The 17167-nt window shown below is 54.5% G+C and overlaps 1 protein-coding gene across 1 annotated transcript; it reads left to right on the plus strand.

Moving 5' to 3' along the window:
* The first annotated feature begins 467 nt into the window (after window positions 1-467).
* Window positions 468-7683, plus strand: Klhdc8a (kelch domain containing 8A). Its single transcript, XM_048357096.1, has 5 exons — window positions 468-843; window positions 4272-4436; window positions 4651-4866; window positions 5411-5512; window positions 6641-7683. The coding sequence occupies exons 1-5, from the start codon at window positions 468-470 to the stop codon at window positions 6832-6834; spliced, it is 1053 nt and encodes a 350-aa protein (XP_048213053.1). The 3' UTR covers window positions 6835-7683.
* Window positions 7684-17167: the final 9484 nt, after the last annotated feature.

Consider the following 17167-nt stretch of genomic DNA (forward strand, 5'->3'; position numbering starts at 1 on the left):
GTGCGGGGAGTGGGGGGGGGGGAGCGGTGTCCCCGAGCGCCCCCTTCCCACCCAGCCCGCGCGCTCGGCCGGGGCGCGGCCTGGGCGGGGTGGGGGGTAGGGGGGGAACGCGCGGGGACCCGGCGGGGCGAGGCGGGGACGGCCGGCCGCCCGGGAAGTTGCCGGGGGGTAGAGCGTGCTCTCGGGCGCCCCGGCTGCCCTTGACTCGCCCGGTTCGTCCCGCAGGGCCGGGCGTGGACGCCGCCGGACCGCTGAGCCCCGAGGGACGGTGAGGCGCTGGCCGGCGTCGGGGCCCCCGGAGCGACATGGTGGTGCTGGTGCTGGCGGCGGCGAGGGCGATCGCGGGGCCCGGCGGGGCCGAGTAGCGGGCAGACCCCCCCCCCCACGCCCCCCGACACACACACACACACACACCCCGGGTGAGCCTCCCCGGCCCCGGCGCCGCGTGGGCGGCCAGGGCTGCTGCCATGGAGGTGCCCAGCGTCAAGGACTTCCACTGGAAGAGCCTGGCGCCGCTGCCCAGCCGCCGGGTCTACTGCTCCCTGCTGGAGAGCGGGGGCCAGGTCTACGCCATCGGGGGCTGTGACGACCACGGCGTCCCCACGGACTGCTTCGAAGTCTACTCCCCGGAGGCCGACCAGTGGACCTCCCTGCCCCCCCTGCCCACGGCCCGCGCCGGGGTGGCCGTCACCGCCCTGGGGAAGCGCATCATGGTGATCGGGGGCGTGGGCACCAGCCAGCTGCCCCTGAAGGTCGTGGAGATGTACAATATCGACGAGGGCAAGTGGAAGAAGAGGAGCACGCTGCGCGAGGCGGCCATGGGCATCTCGGTCACGGCCAAAGGCAAGTGGGGCCGGGGCTAGGGGTGGCCATGGAGACGGGGAATGGGGGCCTCTGAGAGGCGGATAGGAGCCCACGCTGGTTTAGGGGCGCACTGTTACACTCTTGGTCCCATTGGATCCTCGCCATAGATAGGGAAACCGGAGATCCACTGCCTTTATCTTACTGATGGGGAAGGGAAGCGGAGGTTGCGCCCCTGAAGTGTGTGTGTGGGGGGAGTCCATTGAACACCCCCAGCGGGCTCCTCCGGAGAGCTGGGCAGGTCACTGCTGGAGGGGAGGGTGGAGGTGTGCATTGTGGCTTAGGTGCCCTCCTCCGGTGGAAAGACCTCGCCTCCCAATGACCACACCCCCTCCACTGAGACCCACAGGTTTCACCTCCAAACTCTTTCCTGGAGTCCCGAGGATGCTCACTCCATCCTTTCCCTGTCACCAGGCCCTTCCCAGGGGGCTTTGGGACCTGATTTCAGAACTGTGTGTCTGTCTGTCTGTCTGTCTGTCTGTCTGTCTGTCCTGGGGCTTAAACTCAGTGGCTGGGTGCTGTCGCTGAGCTTTTATTGCTCAAGGATGGTGATGCTCTACCACTGGAGCCACAGCTCTACTTCCAGCTTTTTGCTGGTTACTTGGAGGAAAGTGTCTCACAGACCTTCCTGCCCAGGCTGGCTTTGAATCGTGATCCTCAGAACTCAGCCTTCTGAGTAGCTAGGATTATAGGCGTGAACCGCCCACCAGCCCCTGGCTCCAAGACTTTCTCCCTACCCCCCTTTCCCTTCTGCCTCCCAGGCTCAGAGGGGCAAGTGGAGATCCGAATGCTTCGCGCTGTGTTCCCACAGCCCAGTATCCAGGTTCACCAGGTCCTCAGGCATTAGCTTGCCAGCTGTGTGGATTTACGTCCTCATTTCACTTCCTCAGAGCCCCTCAGTTCATTCTTTTTGCGCCTAATACAGCCTAGAGCATGGTGGGGTGTACGAGGGGGTATCTAAGTCAATTATTGCTAAAAGTCAGCTTTATGGGAAATAAAGTCAGCTTTATGGGAACTCTAATAAGAGTTAGGAGATCCCGAATTTACACTCTTTCCAGACAGCACAGGTAGATAGAAGGTGAGGGTGACCGTTACTTTTCCTCATCTTTACCTCCCTCTTTTTCTAGGTCATCCCAGCTACCTGTCAGGCCTAAGGTAGACCAGAAACCAACGTTTCTTTCTTTCCTTTTGTTTTTTTCATTGTTGGTGGTGGTGGTTGGGAGGCTTGAACTCAGGGCCTGCGTGCTGTCCCTGGGCTTTTTCACTCAAAGCTAGCACTCTACTGCTTTGGGCCACAGCACCACTTCCTATTTTCTGGTGGTTCACTGGAGATCAGAATCTTGGAGACTTTCCTGCCTGGGCTGGCTTTGGACCGAGCTCCTCAGATCTGAGCCTCCTGAATAGCTAGAATTACAGGTCTAAGCCACCAGTGCCTAGCAGCCAACATTTCTTTTAACAACTGCTCTGTCTGTAGCACAGTGCTAGACTCCAAGGAGGAAGGAAGGGGGCAGACGTTCTGGTCCCTGGATTCCGAAGGCAGCTCTGACCAAGGAAAGTGTCTAGAGAGAAGTTCTTGCCCAGAATCCCCTAGAGCAGGGTGGCCAGTAGGGTTCCCATAACCTCCCGGTAAGGATGGGAGGTCTTGAAGCCCACAGGGCCAGAGAGAGAGAACAAGTACCCTCTATCACCAGGCCTCAAGAAATGGTGCTTACAAGTTAAGAACTAACGTGTATTATTGAGTCCTTGCCATTAGTACTTTATCTTTGAGCCTTACCACCTGTCCAAAGAGCTATGTTCATCCTCATTTTAGAATGAAGCAGTGCGAGGCCTAGAAAGGTTAAGTCACTGGCTCAAGGTCACAGCGCTATTAAGTGATGCTCACATCTGTGCTCCTAATTATGGCATCAAATCGGTTCAACAGTTGGGCTCATCAGCATTTACATGCCAGGCGGTACACCAGATTCTGGGACTGCAGCAGACCTATAATACATTGAGAGGAACGGGATTTCAGGAAGGTGGCAGGCAGGGCAATGGGAGCAGGACAATGGAGCACCATCTCTCAGGAGACACCAGAGTGGCGCTCAGGGCCCAGCCTCTCCATCCAGAGACACCCAGGTGCGTGTGAATGGATGAGTCAGGACTGAGCCCGGAAGTGCTGGAGGATGTAGAGTGGGCAGGAGAATTTCCAGGAGGAAGCTGGCTCAGGTGGAGAAGGGAGGATGGGACTTGTGTTCGGTGACTTACTCATTTAGGAAGCCCACCTCCCAGCCTTAGTCAGAAAGTCTGGGAAGTAGAAGGAAATAGTCCTTACTGATGGCTCATCAGTAAGCTTGCAGAGTGAAGGTTCTGTGCAGGCAGGAGCTGTGGGGGCTGCCTACGAGGAGGAGAGCCCTAGCAAAGGCAAGATCATGATCCCTGGGAAAGAGAGGCCTCAGTAGGAGAGGCCCCATTTCTCAGTGGAGAAGCGGGGTGGGGTGGGGGAGTCCCTGCTCAAGGCACTGTGTGAGCAGTGTTTCCTAAAAGGGCCAAGTCTCCCCCAACCACCCCCCCTTCATTCAGCCCTGGCCCTAGCCCATTTCATACAGGTATCTCCTGACCTCCTAGGCCATCCCACCTGTGAAGGAGGAAGGCACCCTGTCCCCGACACGCACATACAGTGTGGAGGTGTCAAAGAAAGATCTAGAGACACGCAGGGTCTTACGGGAATCTATGACAGCAGGGCTATGTTGTTTGTTTGTTTGTTTGTTTTGTCAGTTGTGGGGCTTGAACTCTGGGCCTGGGCGCTGTCCCTGAGCTCTTTTGCTCAAGGCTAGCAGTCAACCATGTTGAGCCACAGCTCCACTTCTGGCTTCTTGCTGGTTAATTGGAGATAAGAGTCTTATGGACTTCCCTGCCAAGGCTGGCTTTGAACTGGGATCCTCAGATCTCAGCCTCCTGAGTAGCTAGGATTACAGGCGTGAGCCACCAGTGCCTGGCCTGACTGTGTTATAGTGATCCATGCTGTCTCCAGAGTGTGTCGTTTGGGACTCCCAAGGACAGGTCACTCCTAGAGGACATCAGGAGAAAACCTCGCCATATCAGCTTCCTCCCGAGCTGTCCAGGGAAGTGATCAGTGGCAGGGCAAGACCCGAGAAAAGGTTGTGCGGTTCTAGGCATCCACATCTCCCCACCTCTACGACAGCCTTAGCGCCTTGGGCTTCGTCAGCAGTTCTGCTGTGGCTTCAGGCAGACTCAGGCTCAGCCACCACAGAGACCCTGAGTGTGCCACCCACCTCACTGGCGTAGCTAAGTTCCACTGGCAGAGCAGGGGCTGGGCACTTGGCCTGGCCACGGTAGGAGCTGGGTGCCGGTGGGGCTGCCGCCTCCTGCCTCCAAGCCGAGCTGGGGGTGGCAGTGTCCTTTCTTCTTAGATTACCGAGTATATGCTGCAGGCGGGATGGGCCTGGACCTCCGTCCACACAACCACCTCCAACACTACGACATGCTCAAGGACATGTGGGTGTCACTGGCACCCATGCCCACCCCAAGATATGCCGCCACCTCCTTCCTCCGAGGCTCCAAGATCTACGTGCTGGGTAAGGACTAGCACGCTTTCTCCCTGGGGTCGGTTCCCTGGGAAGGAGAGCCTGCGGCTGGGCATCTCCTTGGCGCTTGGGGGGGGGGGGGAATCGAGCTGCCACACCCCGTGGGCAGCTTCCTGTGTGACCGGGTAATGGGCATCAAGGGAAAGCCAGCCCCATCCTCAGAGGCGACCCTCCCGCCCACCCTGCCTTCAACCCCGGCCTCCAGGAGGACGACAGTCCAAGTATGCGGTCAATGCCTTTGAGGTCTTTGACATCGAGACTCGCTCGTGGACCAAGTTCCCCAACATTCCCTGCAAGCGGGCCTTCTCCAGCTTCGTGACCCTGGACAACCACTTGTATAGCCTGGGAGGCCTGCGGCAGGGTCGGCTGTATCGGCAACCCAAGTTCCTTCGGACGATGGATGTGTTTGACATGGAGCAAGGTGAGCCGGGGCTGATCCCCTTCTGGCTGATTCCCAAATTTCCCATCCTGTCCAGCATCCCAGCGCCACTTACCAAGCCGGCTGAGGCCCCAGGTCTGAGCTCCCCTCTCTACTCATGGCTACTTTGGAGATCAAATTCCCTCGTCTTTCCTTTGGCCTGGTTGGTTGTGTTCAGCACCTATTGTTTCTTTCCTTATTGATGTCTGTTCAGGACCAAGTCAGGGAGGGATTCTTCCTTTACTGATGGGGAAATAGGGGGACCCCTGACTCCTACCTTCATTGCCCCCCACACCCCCAGATTAGAGAGGAAGAACCTAAGGGCAGCAGGAAGTTCCTGGCAGGATTGCCTTCTGCTGTAACAAGTGGGGGGGGGGGGGGAGGATGCCATTCCAAACTGCAGGGGTGCCCTGGGTTCCCTGAGCACAGGGGCAAATGGGAAGGGCCGCTGCCTAGGGTGAGAGCCATTTGGGACTCCTCTGCATTTGGTAGTAATGACCAACCCCTAATTCTTTCTCTCTACTCTGCCATTATTCGTGGCTTATAGGGGGATGGCTGAAGATGGAGCGCTCCTTCTTCCTCAAGAAGAGACGAGCAGATTTTGTGGCCGGCTCTCTGAGTGGCCGGATTGTCGTGGCAGGGGGACTTGGTAAGGACAAGCTTCCAGTGTGGAATGGGTAGTGGGCACAGTCCTGGGTGGACTCTGGGCACTCTGCATGAGCAGCTAACAGAACTGACCCCGTGCACACCAGGATTTCAGAACACTCCCCGCCTCCCAGCTGGGACTGGACCCATCCACCTAGAGGCCCGGATGTGTTCTTTCTGTCCTCTTACAGCAGAGAAATTGGGCCCCAGAGAGAATAAGGGACACGCTGAAAACTGTCTAGGGAAGGCTGGAGGCAAAGGGCAGAGGGGACCAGCCCTCGGCCTTCCCTGCCTCCTCTTCTCCTGGGAGACCCAGCTGTGTTTGGGGCTAGGAAAACATCTGGTGAAATAAATTCTAATGAGCCCTGGAGTTGATATACCACTCTCCCAGCAGTATTGTGAAGGAGGGATTAAAAACCTATATCAAGCCAGGTGCTAATGGTTTAAGTTTATAATCCTAGCTACCCAGAGATCTGAAGATCAAGGTTCAAAACCATCCCTGGCAGAAAAATCCATGAGACTCTTATTCAGTTAACCAGCAAAGAAAAAAAAAAAAGCTGGAAGTGGAGGTGTGGCTCAAGTAGTAAAGCACTAGGCTTGAGCACAAAAGCTCAAGGGTAGTTAGTGCCCAGGCCCTGAGTTCAAGCCCCAGGATGGATACCAAGAGAGGGGGGAAAAAGTATGTCATCAGGCAGAGAGATACAAGCAGCTGGGCTTCTGAGAACTGCAAGTTTATAAATTGTAGAATACCCCCACTTTACTCACATTTCAAAGATCACGTGAGCAAGGCCATGTAGCGCTGTGTGTGTGTGTGTGTGTGTGTGTGTGTGTGTGTAAGGACATAGTAGTGCTCCAGAGACTTCCAGATGTAGAGCAGGGATGGAGAAATCAGGCTGTCTCAAGGAGGTGACGCGAAGGGAGGTAGGAGGGGCAAAGATGCTGCTTGACAAGAGCCACTGGCCCAGGACTGGGGGGGAGAAGCAATCCGGTAGCTGAGGGCATCAAAGCTGCCAGCTTTTGCTGGTGGGGCCCAGAGCTAGAGGTGTGTTGGTGGGGGGGGGCAGGAGTAATTGTGGGGCTCAAATTGGTGCCTGGACTCCTGGGTAAGCTGTAACTCCCTTGGTGCTTCTAGGGAACCAACCCACCGTCCTGGAGACGGCGGAAGCCTTCCACCCGGGGAAGAACAGATGGGAGGTGCTCCCTGCCATGCCCACCCCCCGCTGTGCCTGCTCCAGCATCGTCATCAAGAACTGCCTCCTGGCCGTGGGGGGCGTCACGCAGGGTCTGAGCGATGCCGTCGAGGCCCTGTGCGTCTCTGACGCGTAGCCGTCCGCAGCCCAGCGTCTATGCCCTGGACTCTTCTCCTCCACGGCTGACAAGGGATGGTCTTGCTAAAGCAGTTGACCTATATTTCCTGGGGTGTCAGCTGCTCCTCACGGCCAGCAGGGCCAGCCTCTGGGGCTCTCAGTGACCTCCTTCCACCCCGAAGTACAGCCACTCCCGGAAGAGAGGAAGAGAAGCCTCCAGCAGCCCTCGCTGCAGCTGAGCCGTCTCTTGTGGACCGTCCTTGCGCAGTGCTCAGGCACAGAAAGGACACAGGAATATCCCACCCGTGCCCCTCCCTCCGGGAGGCAGGGAGGGACACCTCCCACTCAGAGGGGGGCTGCCATGGTCCTCCCCCTGTTCTGAACAAGTGTGAGGGTCTCGGGATAAACGGTGGGGAGCGATGGGAGAGCCCCAAACCCTGTGTGTCTCTTTGACACCCCCCACCCCCGGTCCCTTCCACATTCGATGGTCCGCTGCGGGCCTGGCTGAGGCCTCACGGACCCAGCAGGAGCTGACTTGAAGCTCGGCCCCGCTGCAGAGGGAAGGAAGTCAGGGGACGCAGGGTCGCTCCATGCCAGGAGCCATGGCAGGAAGGACCGGGGCTGGGCATGGGGTGACAGGGTAGGAAGCAGGGGCCCTGCGTCTGCTCCTGCAGCCCTTCCCCCTTTGCATTTTGCCTTCTGCCACCTGCTCCCGCCAGAGGCCTGGCTCCTCTGTCCCCAGTGGCCCCCCCCCCCCCCGGAGTGTTCCTGTGTGAAACCTCATCTACACTGTGGCATCCAAATCCACCAAGGATGGATTCATATGCACTCTGGTTAGTAGCAGCAGCACAATGATTAAACTCTATATTCCTATCCTCTCTGGTACTGTTCTGTGGGGATGGGGGGAGGGACCCTCTGATAGACGCGCAGAAAAGACCCCCATGAGAGGACCCTTTCTGGTTTCCTCTGGCTAAAAGCCCCCTCCCCCTCCCCCAGGGACCACTTATTCTTGGCTGTTCCCTCTAAAGAGTGTCACCTTCCCTCAGCTGCCACCACCTGCCACCACCCAGAGAAGCAGCAGATTGGCCTTCGCTGGCGCAGAGACTCTGTGTGTGTGTGCCGCAGAAGCTCTGTTCAGGCGGTTCCCTTGATCCCGTGGCTCCGTGTCTCTAACCTAATTCTATTCCAATTCTCTCATATCTGGAGGACAAAGGGAACTGCCCACCGACTTAAAAGCAGAAAGGGCTTTTGAAAAGGTGCCTCCCTTTAGCTGGTAGAGCGCACCCCGTTGTGAGTCACAGTTGTGTTTCAAAGCTCTCCTGGGCTGGGATGTAGCTCCGTGGTAGAACCTTTGACTAGCTTAGGGTGCTCTAGGTCCCCAGAGGGCACTGCCACCTGCTGCCTGGCATTTCCCTCCCATCAGGGCAAGGAAGCAGTCTGTGGCCAAGGGCGCCCCCTCGTGGCAGATGCCCAAGAGGCCTTTCCCTTTGCTTCTGGATCCCTGCTTGGGCTGGGCGGTTTGAAGTGACCCCAGGCAGGGAGCTGGAGGAGCTGCAGCTCTTGAGAAGGAGGGGACTGCTCCTTGCAGATGAGGAGGCCACCCTGGCTCATCTTACCTTCCCTTTCTGCCCTGCCCTCCTGACCTACCCAAATCCTTACTTTAAAAATTTTAAAAAAAAAGTCACAGCTGGGCATTTGATGTCTTGTGCCTGTGATCCTAGCTTCTCAGAAGACCGAGACATGAGGATGGACAGAAGAACAACTTCCATGTTATGGTAATCGTGCACTAATTGACCTTGGATAATTGGCTCAGCCTCTCAGAGTCTGTTATAAGGCGAGGAGCTACCCGTTACAAGTAAGCTGACTTCTGCTGTTGGGTGAGCAGCGGTAACATTATTTTGCTGAAGGAGAGGTAGAGATGTTCTCAAGGTCACCAGGATCCAGCGCAGCGGCTCAGACCTGGGAGGCAGAGGCTGGAGGATTGCTTGCGCCAGTGCCTGCCTGAGCCACATAACAAGATCTTGCCAAAAACAAAAACAAAAAAAAGGGCCAGGCGCTTGTAATCCTAGCTACTTAGGAGGCTGAGAGTTGAGGATGGTTCAAAGCCAGACCAGGCAGGAAAGTCCAGAAGACTCGTATCTCCAATTAACCACCAGGAAAAAAATGTCAGAAGTGGAGCTGTGACTCAAGTGGTAAAGCACTAGCGTTGAACGAAGAAGCTGAATTCAAACTCCAACACCCCCCCCCCCAAAAAAAAAGCCATAGAAGAAAACATCTTGGTATTGGTGGCACCAAATATTTGAGGTTCTCTTCAGAGGAAAATGAAGTCATCAGTACTAATGAAACCCCACTTAGGATCAGAAAGAACCCATAATGATTGTGTTTCTGTTACAACATGTGAGCCATACAACACAGAGGCCACATTTTCCAGCCCTCTCCTTGAGCAAGGTCCTCCCCCTGGGCAGTCAGGGGGTCCCAGAAGGCCTTGGCACCTCAAGAAAATAGACTAGCTCACAGCTGCCTGTGATCTATTTCCTCCAGGGCTAACAATCTCTTCCATTCGTCGTGGGATCTTTGCCTCTCTTCTCACCTCAGCTTCCTGCACAGGAGGGGAGGCATGGTCTTCTCAACTTCTACTTTACAGAAAACACCGAGAATCAGAAATCGTGAACATCTACCCAGAAAGGCACAGGTAAAGAAGTGATAAGAGCCAGGTCCCCGTGGCGCTCAGTTGTAATCCTGGCTACTCAGGAGACTTTGAGATAGATCTGAAGATCACAGTTCAAAGCTAGCCCACCACAATTCACAATAGCCAAAGTATGGAAACAACCCAGATGCCCCTCCACAGACGAATGGATCCAAAAAATATGGTACTTATACACAATGGAATACTACATAGCGATTAGGAATGGTGAAATATTGTTATTCGCAGGGAAATGGTCAGAACTCGAACGAATAATGTTGAGCGAGACAAGCCTAGAACACAGAAAACAAAGGGGCGTGATCTCCCTGATATGTGACTGTTAACAAAGGGAGACAGAGAGACAGTAGAGACCAAGTCTGTGAAACCGAAAACTGCTTGTCAAATAGTATTCCCCACAGGATTGGGGCAGCGACCCAACAGTATGTAACTAAAACCAAACAATTACTCAACATATAAAGGTCAAAGATTGACCTCTCAGGAGAATACAATAGCTCAAAAGCTAGGTATGTATGTTCATATAAGACTACTGTCGACATATGGTCTAATATCGACATTGCATTTAAAGCCCTAGGCGAACTTTCTTGGGCGTAGGTCACGTGGCTACTGTATATGTTCTTGGTACATTGTATATTGTATATATGTCTACCGGACCTAGAGAAGAGATAGAAAAACAGGACATAAGATATCACAAGAAATGTACACACTGCCCTACTATGTAACTGTACCCTTTTTGCACAACAACTTGTCAAAAAATTTGTGTTCAATTAATAAACAAATAAAAAAATAAAAATAAAAAGCTAGCCCAGGCAGGAACGTCCTGTGAGACTCTTATTTCTAATTAACCGCCACAAAAGTTGTGGCTCAAGTGGTAGAGCGCTAGCCTTGAACAGAAGCTCAGGGACAGTGCCCAGGCCCTGAGTTCAAGTCCCAGAATTGGCATAATGAAGAGGAAAGTGCTAGGAATGAACATGGAACCCAGCTCAGTAGGCAGCAGCCACACACTCCTGTCTCAAAACTCCACAGTGGTGGAAACGAGAGAGTCCCACGCATGATGCATGGCCCCACACTTCCACGTGACCTCCAAAACCTTGCCAAAGCCCCAGCCAGAGGCTCAGAGACAATTCCAGATATGGCCTTAGTGAAGACAAACACAAGAATGAGCAGAACTTCCATGCAGGAGATGGAACACAGCCACAGAAGTGACCCCAGGACAGGACCCAAGACTTGGGCCAAAGAGTCAGGACAAGAGCCCAAGAAACGGACACCCAAAGTGACCCCTGGGTAGATAAAAAGTTCCCGCGAGTTCAGTAGGCTTATTTTCCTCACAAAATACCACACACAAGGGACTTAGAAGAGAAATTTCTTGTATCACGATTCTGGAGGCTACAAGTCTGAAGTCAAGGTGACAGAAAGACCGTGCCCTTGTTGAGGGCTCTTGGGGTGGGGAGGACCCCACCCCTCCCCCACCTCCCCAATCCCCGGCCTCTTCCTAGCTCCTGGTGACAGCTGACAGTGCTTGGTGCTCTTTGGCCGGTGGCAGTGTCCCTGCAGACTCAGCCTGTTTCCACACCGCCTTCTCCTCGGTGGGCCTCTGTCCCAGTGTCTCTCATCTTCTACGGACGCGGGACGCGGGTGGCTGGACTGAGGCCCCTCCTTATCTGGTATGACCTCACTGCCGTGGATTGTGTCTGCAAGGATTCCATTTCCAAAGGGTCGCACTCACAAGTGTCAGGGGTGCGGCCTTCCACAGACGGCTTTGGAGGCCCACCTCACACACCACCACGGCAAGGCCTCGGCGAGGGGTCCTGCCAGGGTGGTGTAAAAAGAGGTCAGTGACCAGGAGGAGTGTGTGCAGACCTGGAAGGGAGGTTGAGGCCTGGAGAAGAAGGGTGGGGGCGGGCAGGTTGGGAGGTGGCAGTTCCAGCAGGGGATCGCTCACCTCATCCCCCCCCCCACCCCAGCCCCTCACCCCTACCACGAAACCAGTGCCAGAGGACGGAGATGGTCCCCGGGCACCGGGGAAGAACGGCTGCTGCCAAGGCCGAGGGCCCCATGTTCAGCTCATGGGGAGTCTGCGATCTCCCCTGCAGTCTAGTCTTCTTCGTTCTAATGAGCTCGGTGAACATCCGTGCACCTGCTTTGTGGAAGTGCCAGGGCCTCCAGGAAGCAGCGAGCAAGCACCCTCCCCTGAGGCTGAGCTCCGCAGCGTGTGTGTGTGCAGCAGCTTCCACGCTGCAGCATCACCTCCCCCGCGCTCCCCCACTCGGCCTTCTCTCTCCTGCTCGCACACTCATGCTCACACCCTCTCTCACTCACATGCACACTCACATAGTACAAGCATGCGAGCATCCACACCCACACTCCTCACACTTCTCATATTCACAGATCTTATGCTCACACACGTGCAATATTGTGTACCTGCCTCATATTTTTACCTGCTCACTTACACACTCACACCCTCTTACAGATGATGCCTGTTCATGTACATAGTTCTGGTCACACACACACACTGTGGGAGACACACCCAGAGCAGGTTCCTAGACTCAGAATTCTTTTACTTGGTGTGTGCGCACGTGCACGAAGTGTGCTGGTCCTGGGGCTTGAACTCGGGGCTTTGGTGCTGCCCTTGAGCTTTTCACTCAAGGCTACTCTCTACCACCTAAGCCACAGCTCTGCTTCGGGCTTTTGGATGGTTAACTGGAAACTCAACTCCTTTCGATTCCCTTTCCCAGGCTGGTTTTAAACCACCATCCTCTGTCTCCTAAAAAGCTAGTGTGACAGAGGTAAGCCACCAGTCCCAGCCAGAATCCTTTTGATTTGAAAGCCAACTTATTGCAATATTCTACAGCAGGAGCATCCCTCGCCTTGCATTACTGCCCCCTCCGCCCCCTCCATCTCACTCTTGGGGGTGCTGCAGTTTGCAGCACCTGACTGAAGGGACCTTTTGCACCCCTCCCCCCAAAGTCTGGGATCAAAGGCCTTCTGCAAAGGCCTCCGGATCTCCTTCAGGTATGAGGGCTTGGGAGGGGGCGAGGGGCTTGTGGAGGGGAGTGGGGGGTGATCTTCCTCTCTCTCCATCTCTGCTTAGCACCTAGTTAGGGCTGGGTGCCAAGCCAGAGCTTAAGAACAGCAGGTAGCATATTGACTAAGCACCTAGACAGCTCCCTGAGGGAATTGCTGGAAAAATCCCAACGTCCCCGAGTCCTGTTCCTAATTTAGCCTGGATGCTCCTGGCTCCTGAGACATTTTCCTTTTTTATGCAAAACCTCCCAGCCACCCACCTCCATCCTCCAAAGAGGAAATAGTTGGCAGCTGAGTCAAAGGATCTGTGGGACAAGGGGCAGGAGGCCAGACAGGTGACGGGAGGTTTGTTGCCCGAGGAGACCCTGCAGGGTTTCCTGGGGAGTCCAGAGGAAAAGCCATCCATTCCTGTGTGGAGACCGAACATGAATCAGCTCCAGCATGGTGGCTGGGGGCTTTCTAGCCTGCCAGGGCTCCACCTGGCCAGCGGGCTGGGGTCACTGTCCTAGAAAGTGGCCCGCTCTGTGGACAAGACAAGGACTTTGGAGTACTTGACCTGGCATTCACAAAATGGCCTGTGGCCCTAACCTCTGCAGCGCCACATCTCCAAAACAAACATGTATAAGGGAATGCTACGCACATTTCTTTCCCCGGAGTCCCAGGCTCGGATCCTGAGCTCCCATTTGGAGATGGAGACTGGCTGGGAGCTGCCCTTCCAACCCGGTCCTCTTCAACATGGGCCCTGAGCTTCCAGCTCAACCCTGGATAGAAAAATGTGCTTCCCCACCCTTCCTCCTCTCCCTCACATCGCCACGGGCTTCCTTCTGACCCTCCTCACCACAGACGAGCGAACGCCGCCATGGTTCCCTTCCTTCGAGTCTCCCCGGATTCCACACCCGCGCTTCTACAGATGCCTCTCCACAGAGGCAACTACAGCCTTCCAGAATCGAAGCGTAGCCTCCGCCCTTGTAAAATCTCCACCCTTACAGTCTCAACTCCTCTGGGGCTCAGGCAACTGGGGCGGGGGTGAGGGGGGGATCGCTGTACCCCAGTTGCCCTCCCCCCACCCTGCATCCTCAGTGCCCTTCAGTTGTGTCCCTGGTGGGTGTGAGGGAATGTCTCTCCAGCCCACCTCCTTCCCACCTTCCACTTTTGAGCTTCTTTCCCAGCTCTAACCCTTGTGGACCTGGGCATTGTGGGGCGCCTGGCGTTCAGGAGCTCAGTGTGGAGCCCAGTGGAGAGGAAGTCTGAGATCAAAGAGCCTGGAAGTATCTTTCCACTGCCTTCTCTCCCTCTAAATTCTCTCCAGCCCAAGGCTAAACCCAAGAACCAGATCCCGGAAATCGGGATATTTCAAGCCCCCTCCTTAGGGATGGCCTTCTGCCTCCCGTTTAGTGTGGGCTCTAAAAGGAGTGATGGGTCAGAGTTGGGCTTTGTATGCGCTCTGACTACTCACAAGATGGCGACTCCAGCCTTGGAATCGCAGCCCCCTAGCAGAGACTGGTGGTGTCATTCAAGGCCAGGAGGAACGTTGGCCTCTGCCTTGCCTTCCCAAGGGTCAGGAGGTGGTGACCTGGCTAAAGGATGCGCCTTGCTTCGGGGTTACATTCCAGGACCAGGCCAAAGGCTCCATTTGCCAGCAGGAACCAGGCACAGGATGGGGAGGCTGAACTAAGGAGGCCTTCCTCCCTGCCCCTCCTACTCAGTGTCCCCTGTCCTACTCTGCTCTGTCAACGCCTGAGCCAGCAGGAAGGAGACACTCTGCTCTGCCCCTTCAAGGCACAGAGTGTGAAGCCACCAGGTCCCTAGCCATAATAATCCTCATCTGGGAAAGCACCAAGTACAGGGTCTCCTTGGACCAGTTAAGAACTGGGGCCTAGGGAGACTGAGTCAGCTGCCCGAGGCCATGTAGCCACCTCTGACTTCCATTCAGTCCCATCTTGCCCCTGTCTCATCCATATCGATGACCTCTTTGCTCAAATAGAACCCAAGATCCAACTGGGCCGATGGAGGTTCACTGAAACTGACTGTAAGGGCATGGACAAGTATAGAGGTCTGGGTGTTTCATTGGCTTGTACCCCATCTTTGTCCATCAAAGACCTCAGGTGGCTTACAGCAGTGGCCACAGAGGAGTTACTGCCAAGTACTTGGAGACCCAGGGGCCCAGGAGAGAAATCCCTTGAAATCTTTCACCCTGATCATACACATAGCTCCCACAGCCACCCATTTCCCAAAGAGAATGAGGGTTACCCAGCCTCAAAGCTCAGAAGTACACAGGTGGAAGGGGCAGAAAAGGAAGATGGATTTGTTATTGTTGTTCTGCCAGTAACAATGGAGAGAGGACGAGGAACACTTTCCCACAGAGAGAAGCCATGGGAGACATGCCCCCCTCCCTACCTCCCAACACCCTCAACATCTTCATTCTGGAGAGAGAGGAAAATAGCAGCTTTAAAAGCAGCTACAAAGAATAGCTCTTTTCCCCCAGATTGGCTACCCCTCAGTCCCCAGGAAGATGCTGTAGCCTCTGGCAGTTTCAAGGAACACTTCATAGCTCACAGATTATCTTCAGAGTCCTCCAGCCTGGAACTCGGTGTCCATGACAAGCCTTGCTTTGTTGTAGCTCCCCCTTCAGCCTACCTCCCACATTCGGGTTTCTGCCATAGCAGGGGGAGGGGACTTGCAGTCCAGCTAAGGTCCAAGCAGACAGGAAGCTGTCCACGTGCAACTTCATATCAAGATCCATCCCAAACACAGTCACCATTTCAGATCTGCAAACTGTGACACAGCAGCTGGGGTTACTGGAGACTGGGAAAACCAGGAATCGCCTCCGAGCCAAAGCTTGATGGTGCCCAATGCCATTTCAGGAACCACCCGTAGGCTTTGTGGCTCTGCAGGAGCAGGTGCTTCACATCCCTGTGACTCAGTTTCCTCACTCATATCATGGAGAAAGTCATATGCTATTACCTAGGCCAGAGAGTCCTGGTAAGGATTGAACTCATTCAGACAGGTCATCTAAGGTCATCCAAGGCTGGCCCACTGTGTCCACTGAGTGAAAGAGCATCATTCTTTCTCAGAGTTTCAAGGAGATGAGATACAGCTGCAGCCAATCACCGTGCAGCGCTCACAATCACATTGCCAGACTCTGAGCCAAGCCGTCATACTAGCCTAGAGGGAGGAGAGGGAATGGGGTTCCTGAATACTCAGTGGTGGAGCGATAAGGTACCGGGCAGGCAAAAGGAGGAGCTGAGGTTTCTAATTTATCCCTGGTTCAATATTGTTAGAGGGATTGCGACAGATTTGCAAGGACACTCAGGAGTCGATTTATCCAAATTCCTCCGTGTGTGTGTGTGTGTGTGTGTGTGTGTGTGTGTGTGTGTGTGTATTGAGGCTTGAACGCAGGGCCTGGGCACTGTCCCTGAGCTTTTGTACTCAAGGATGGCACTCCACCATGTAAGCCACAACTCCACCTCCAACATTTTGCTGGTTGATTGGAAATCAGAACTTCATGGATATTTCTGCTCAGCTGGCTTTGAAAGGTAATCCTCAGACCTCAGCCTCCTGAGTAGCTAGGATTACAGGCATAAGCCATCAGTGCCAGGCATACTTTCTTATTGGTAAGGTTCCTGTCAACTGTGGAGGCAGGGTGGAAGTGTAAAGCAGGACCCCTGGCTCTCCCCCTCGGTGTATGCTGTTCTACTTCTCCAGGGTTCCTGGCATGGCTTCTCCCCACATTGTGTCTCTTCTCAGGTCTAACCTGTAAATGACATTCAATTCCCCATTGTAACTGATCACTGTTTGCGGCACAAAATTCTCCAAAGTCTTGTTAAGAATTTAATTTACTACAACTTAGATTGCTTGGAGTTCATTAGTTCCACTGAGTAGTTCTTTTTCTTTTTTTGTCAGTTATGGTGCTTGAACTCAGGGCCTGGGCACTGTCTCTGAGCTCTAATGTCCAAGGCTAGTGCTGCTACTTTAAGCCACAGCGCCACTTCTAGTATTCTGGTGGTTAGTTGGAGATAAGAGTCTCATAGGCTTTCCTGCTCCGTCTGGCTTTGAACAACTATCCTCAGATCTCAGCCTCCAGCGTAGCAAGGATTTCAGGCATGAGCCACCAGCTCCTGGCTTCACTGTGTATTTCTAAAGCTCATTTTGGTTACCAAAAGGCAAGGCAGGGCTGGGAATATGGCCTAGTGGCAAGAGTGCTTGCCTCATATACACGATGCCCTGGGTTCGATTGCCTAGCACCACATATATAGAAAACGGCCAGAAGTGGCGCTGTGGCTCAAGTGGCAGAGTGCTAGCCTTGAGCAAAAAGAAGCCAGGGACAGTGCTCAGGCCCTGAGTTGAAGGCCCAGGACTGGCAAAATAAAAAAGGCCACAGTTAGGGAGATAAACCATAATGTTAAAGCTGACAGAGCTTAATTCCTAGCTCTACTACTTCTCAGCTGGTGGCCTTGGGTGCTTAAAACCGGGGATGGATCAGAAATGTTAGACATAATCATGACTGTTATTGAAGTTGCCCAATATCTGTTGATTAAATCAACAACAATGAACAGCTCATCAAATTGCCTGAGCTGACCCCTGTGTGGTCACAGCCTCCGGTGTCCCATGAAATGTGCTAGGCTTA

This window comes from Perognathus longimembris, chromosome 11 (genome assembly GCF_023159225.1).
Source record: "Perognathus longimembris pacificus isolate PPM17 chromosome 11, ASM2315922v1, whole genome shotgun sequence".
NCBI lineage: Eukaryota > Metazoa > Chordata > Mammalia > Rodentia > Heteromyidae > Perognathus > Perognathus longimembris.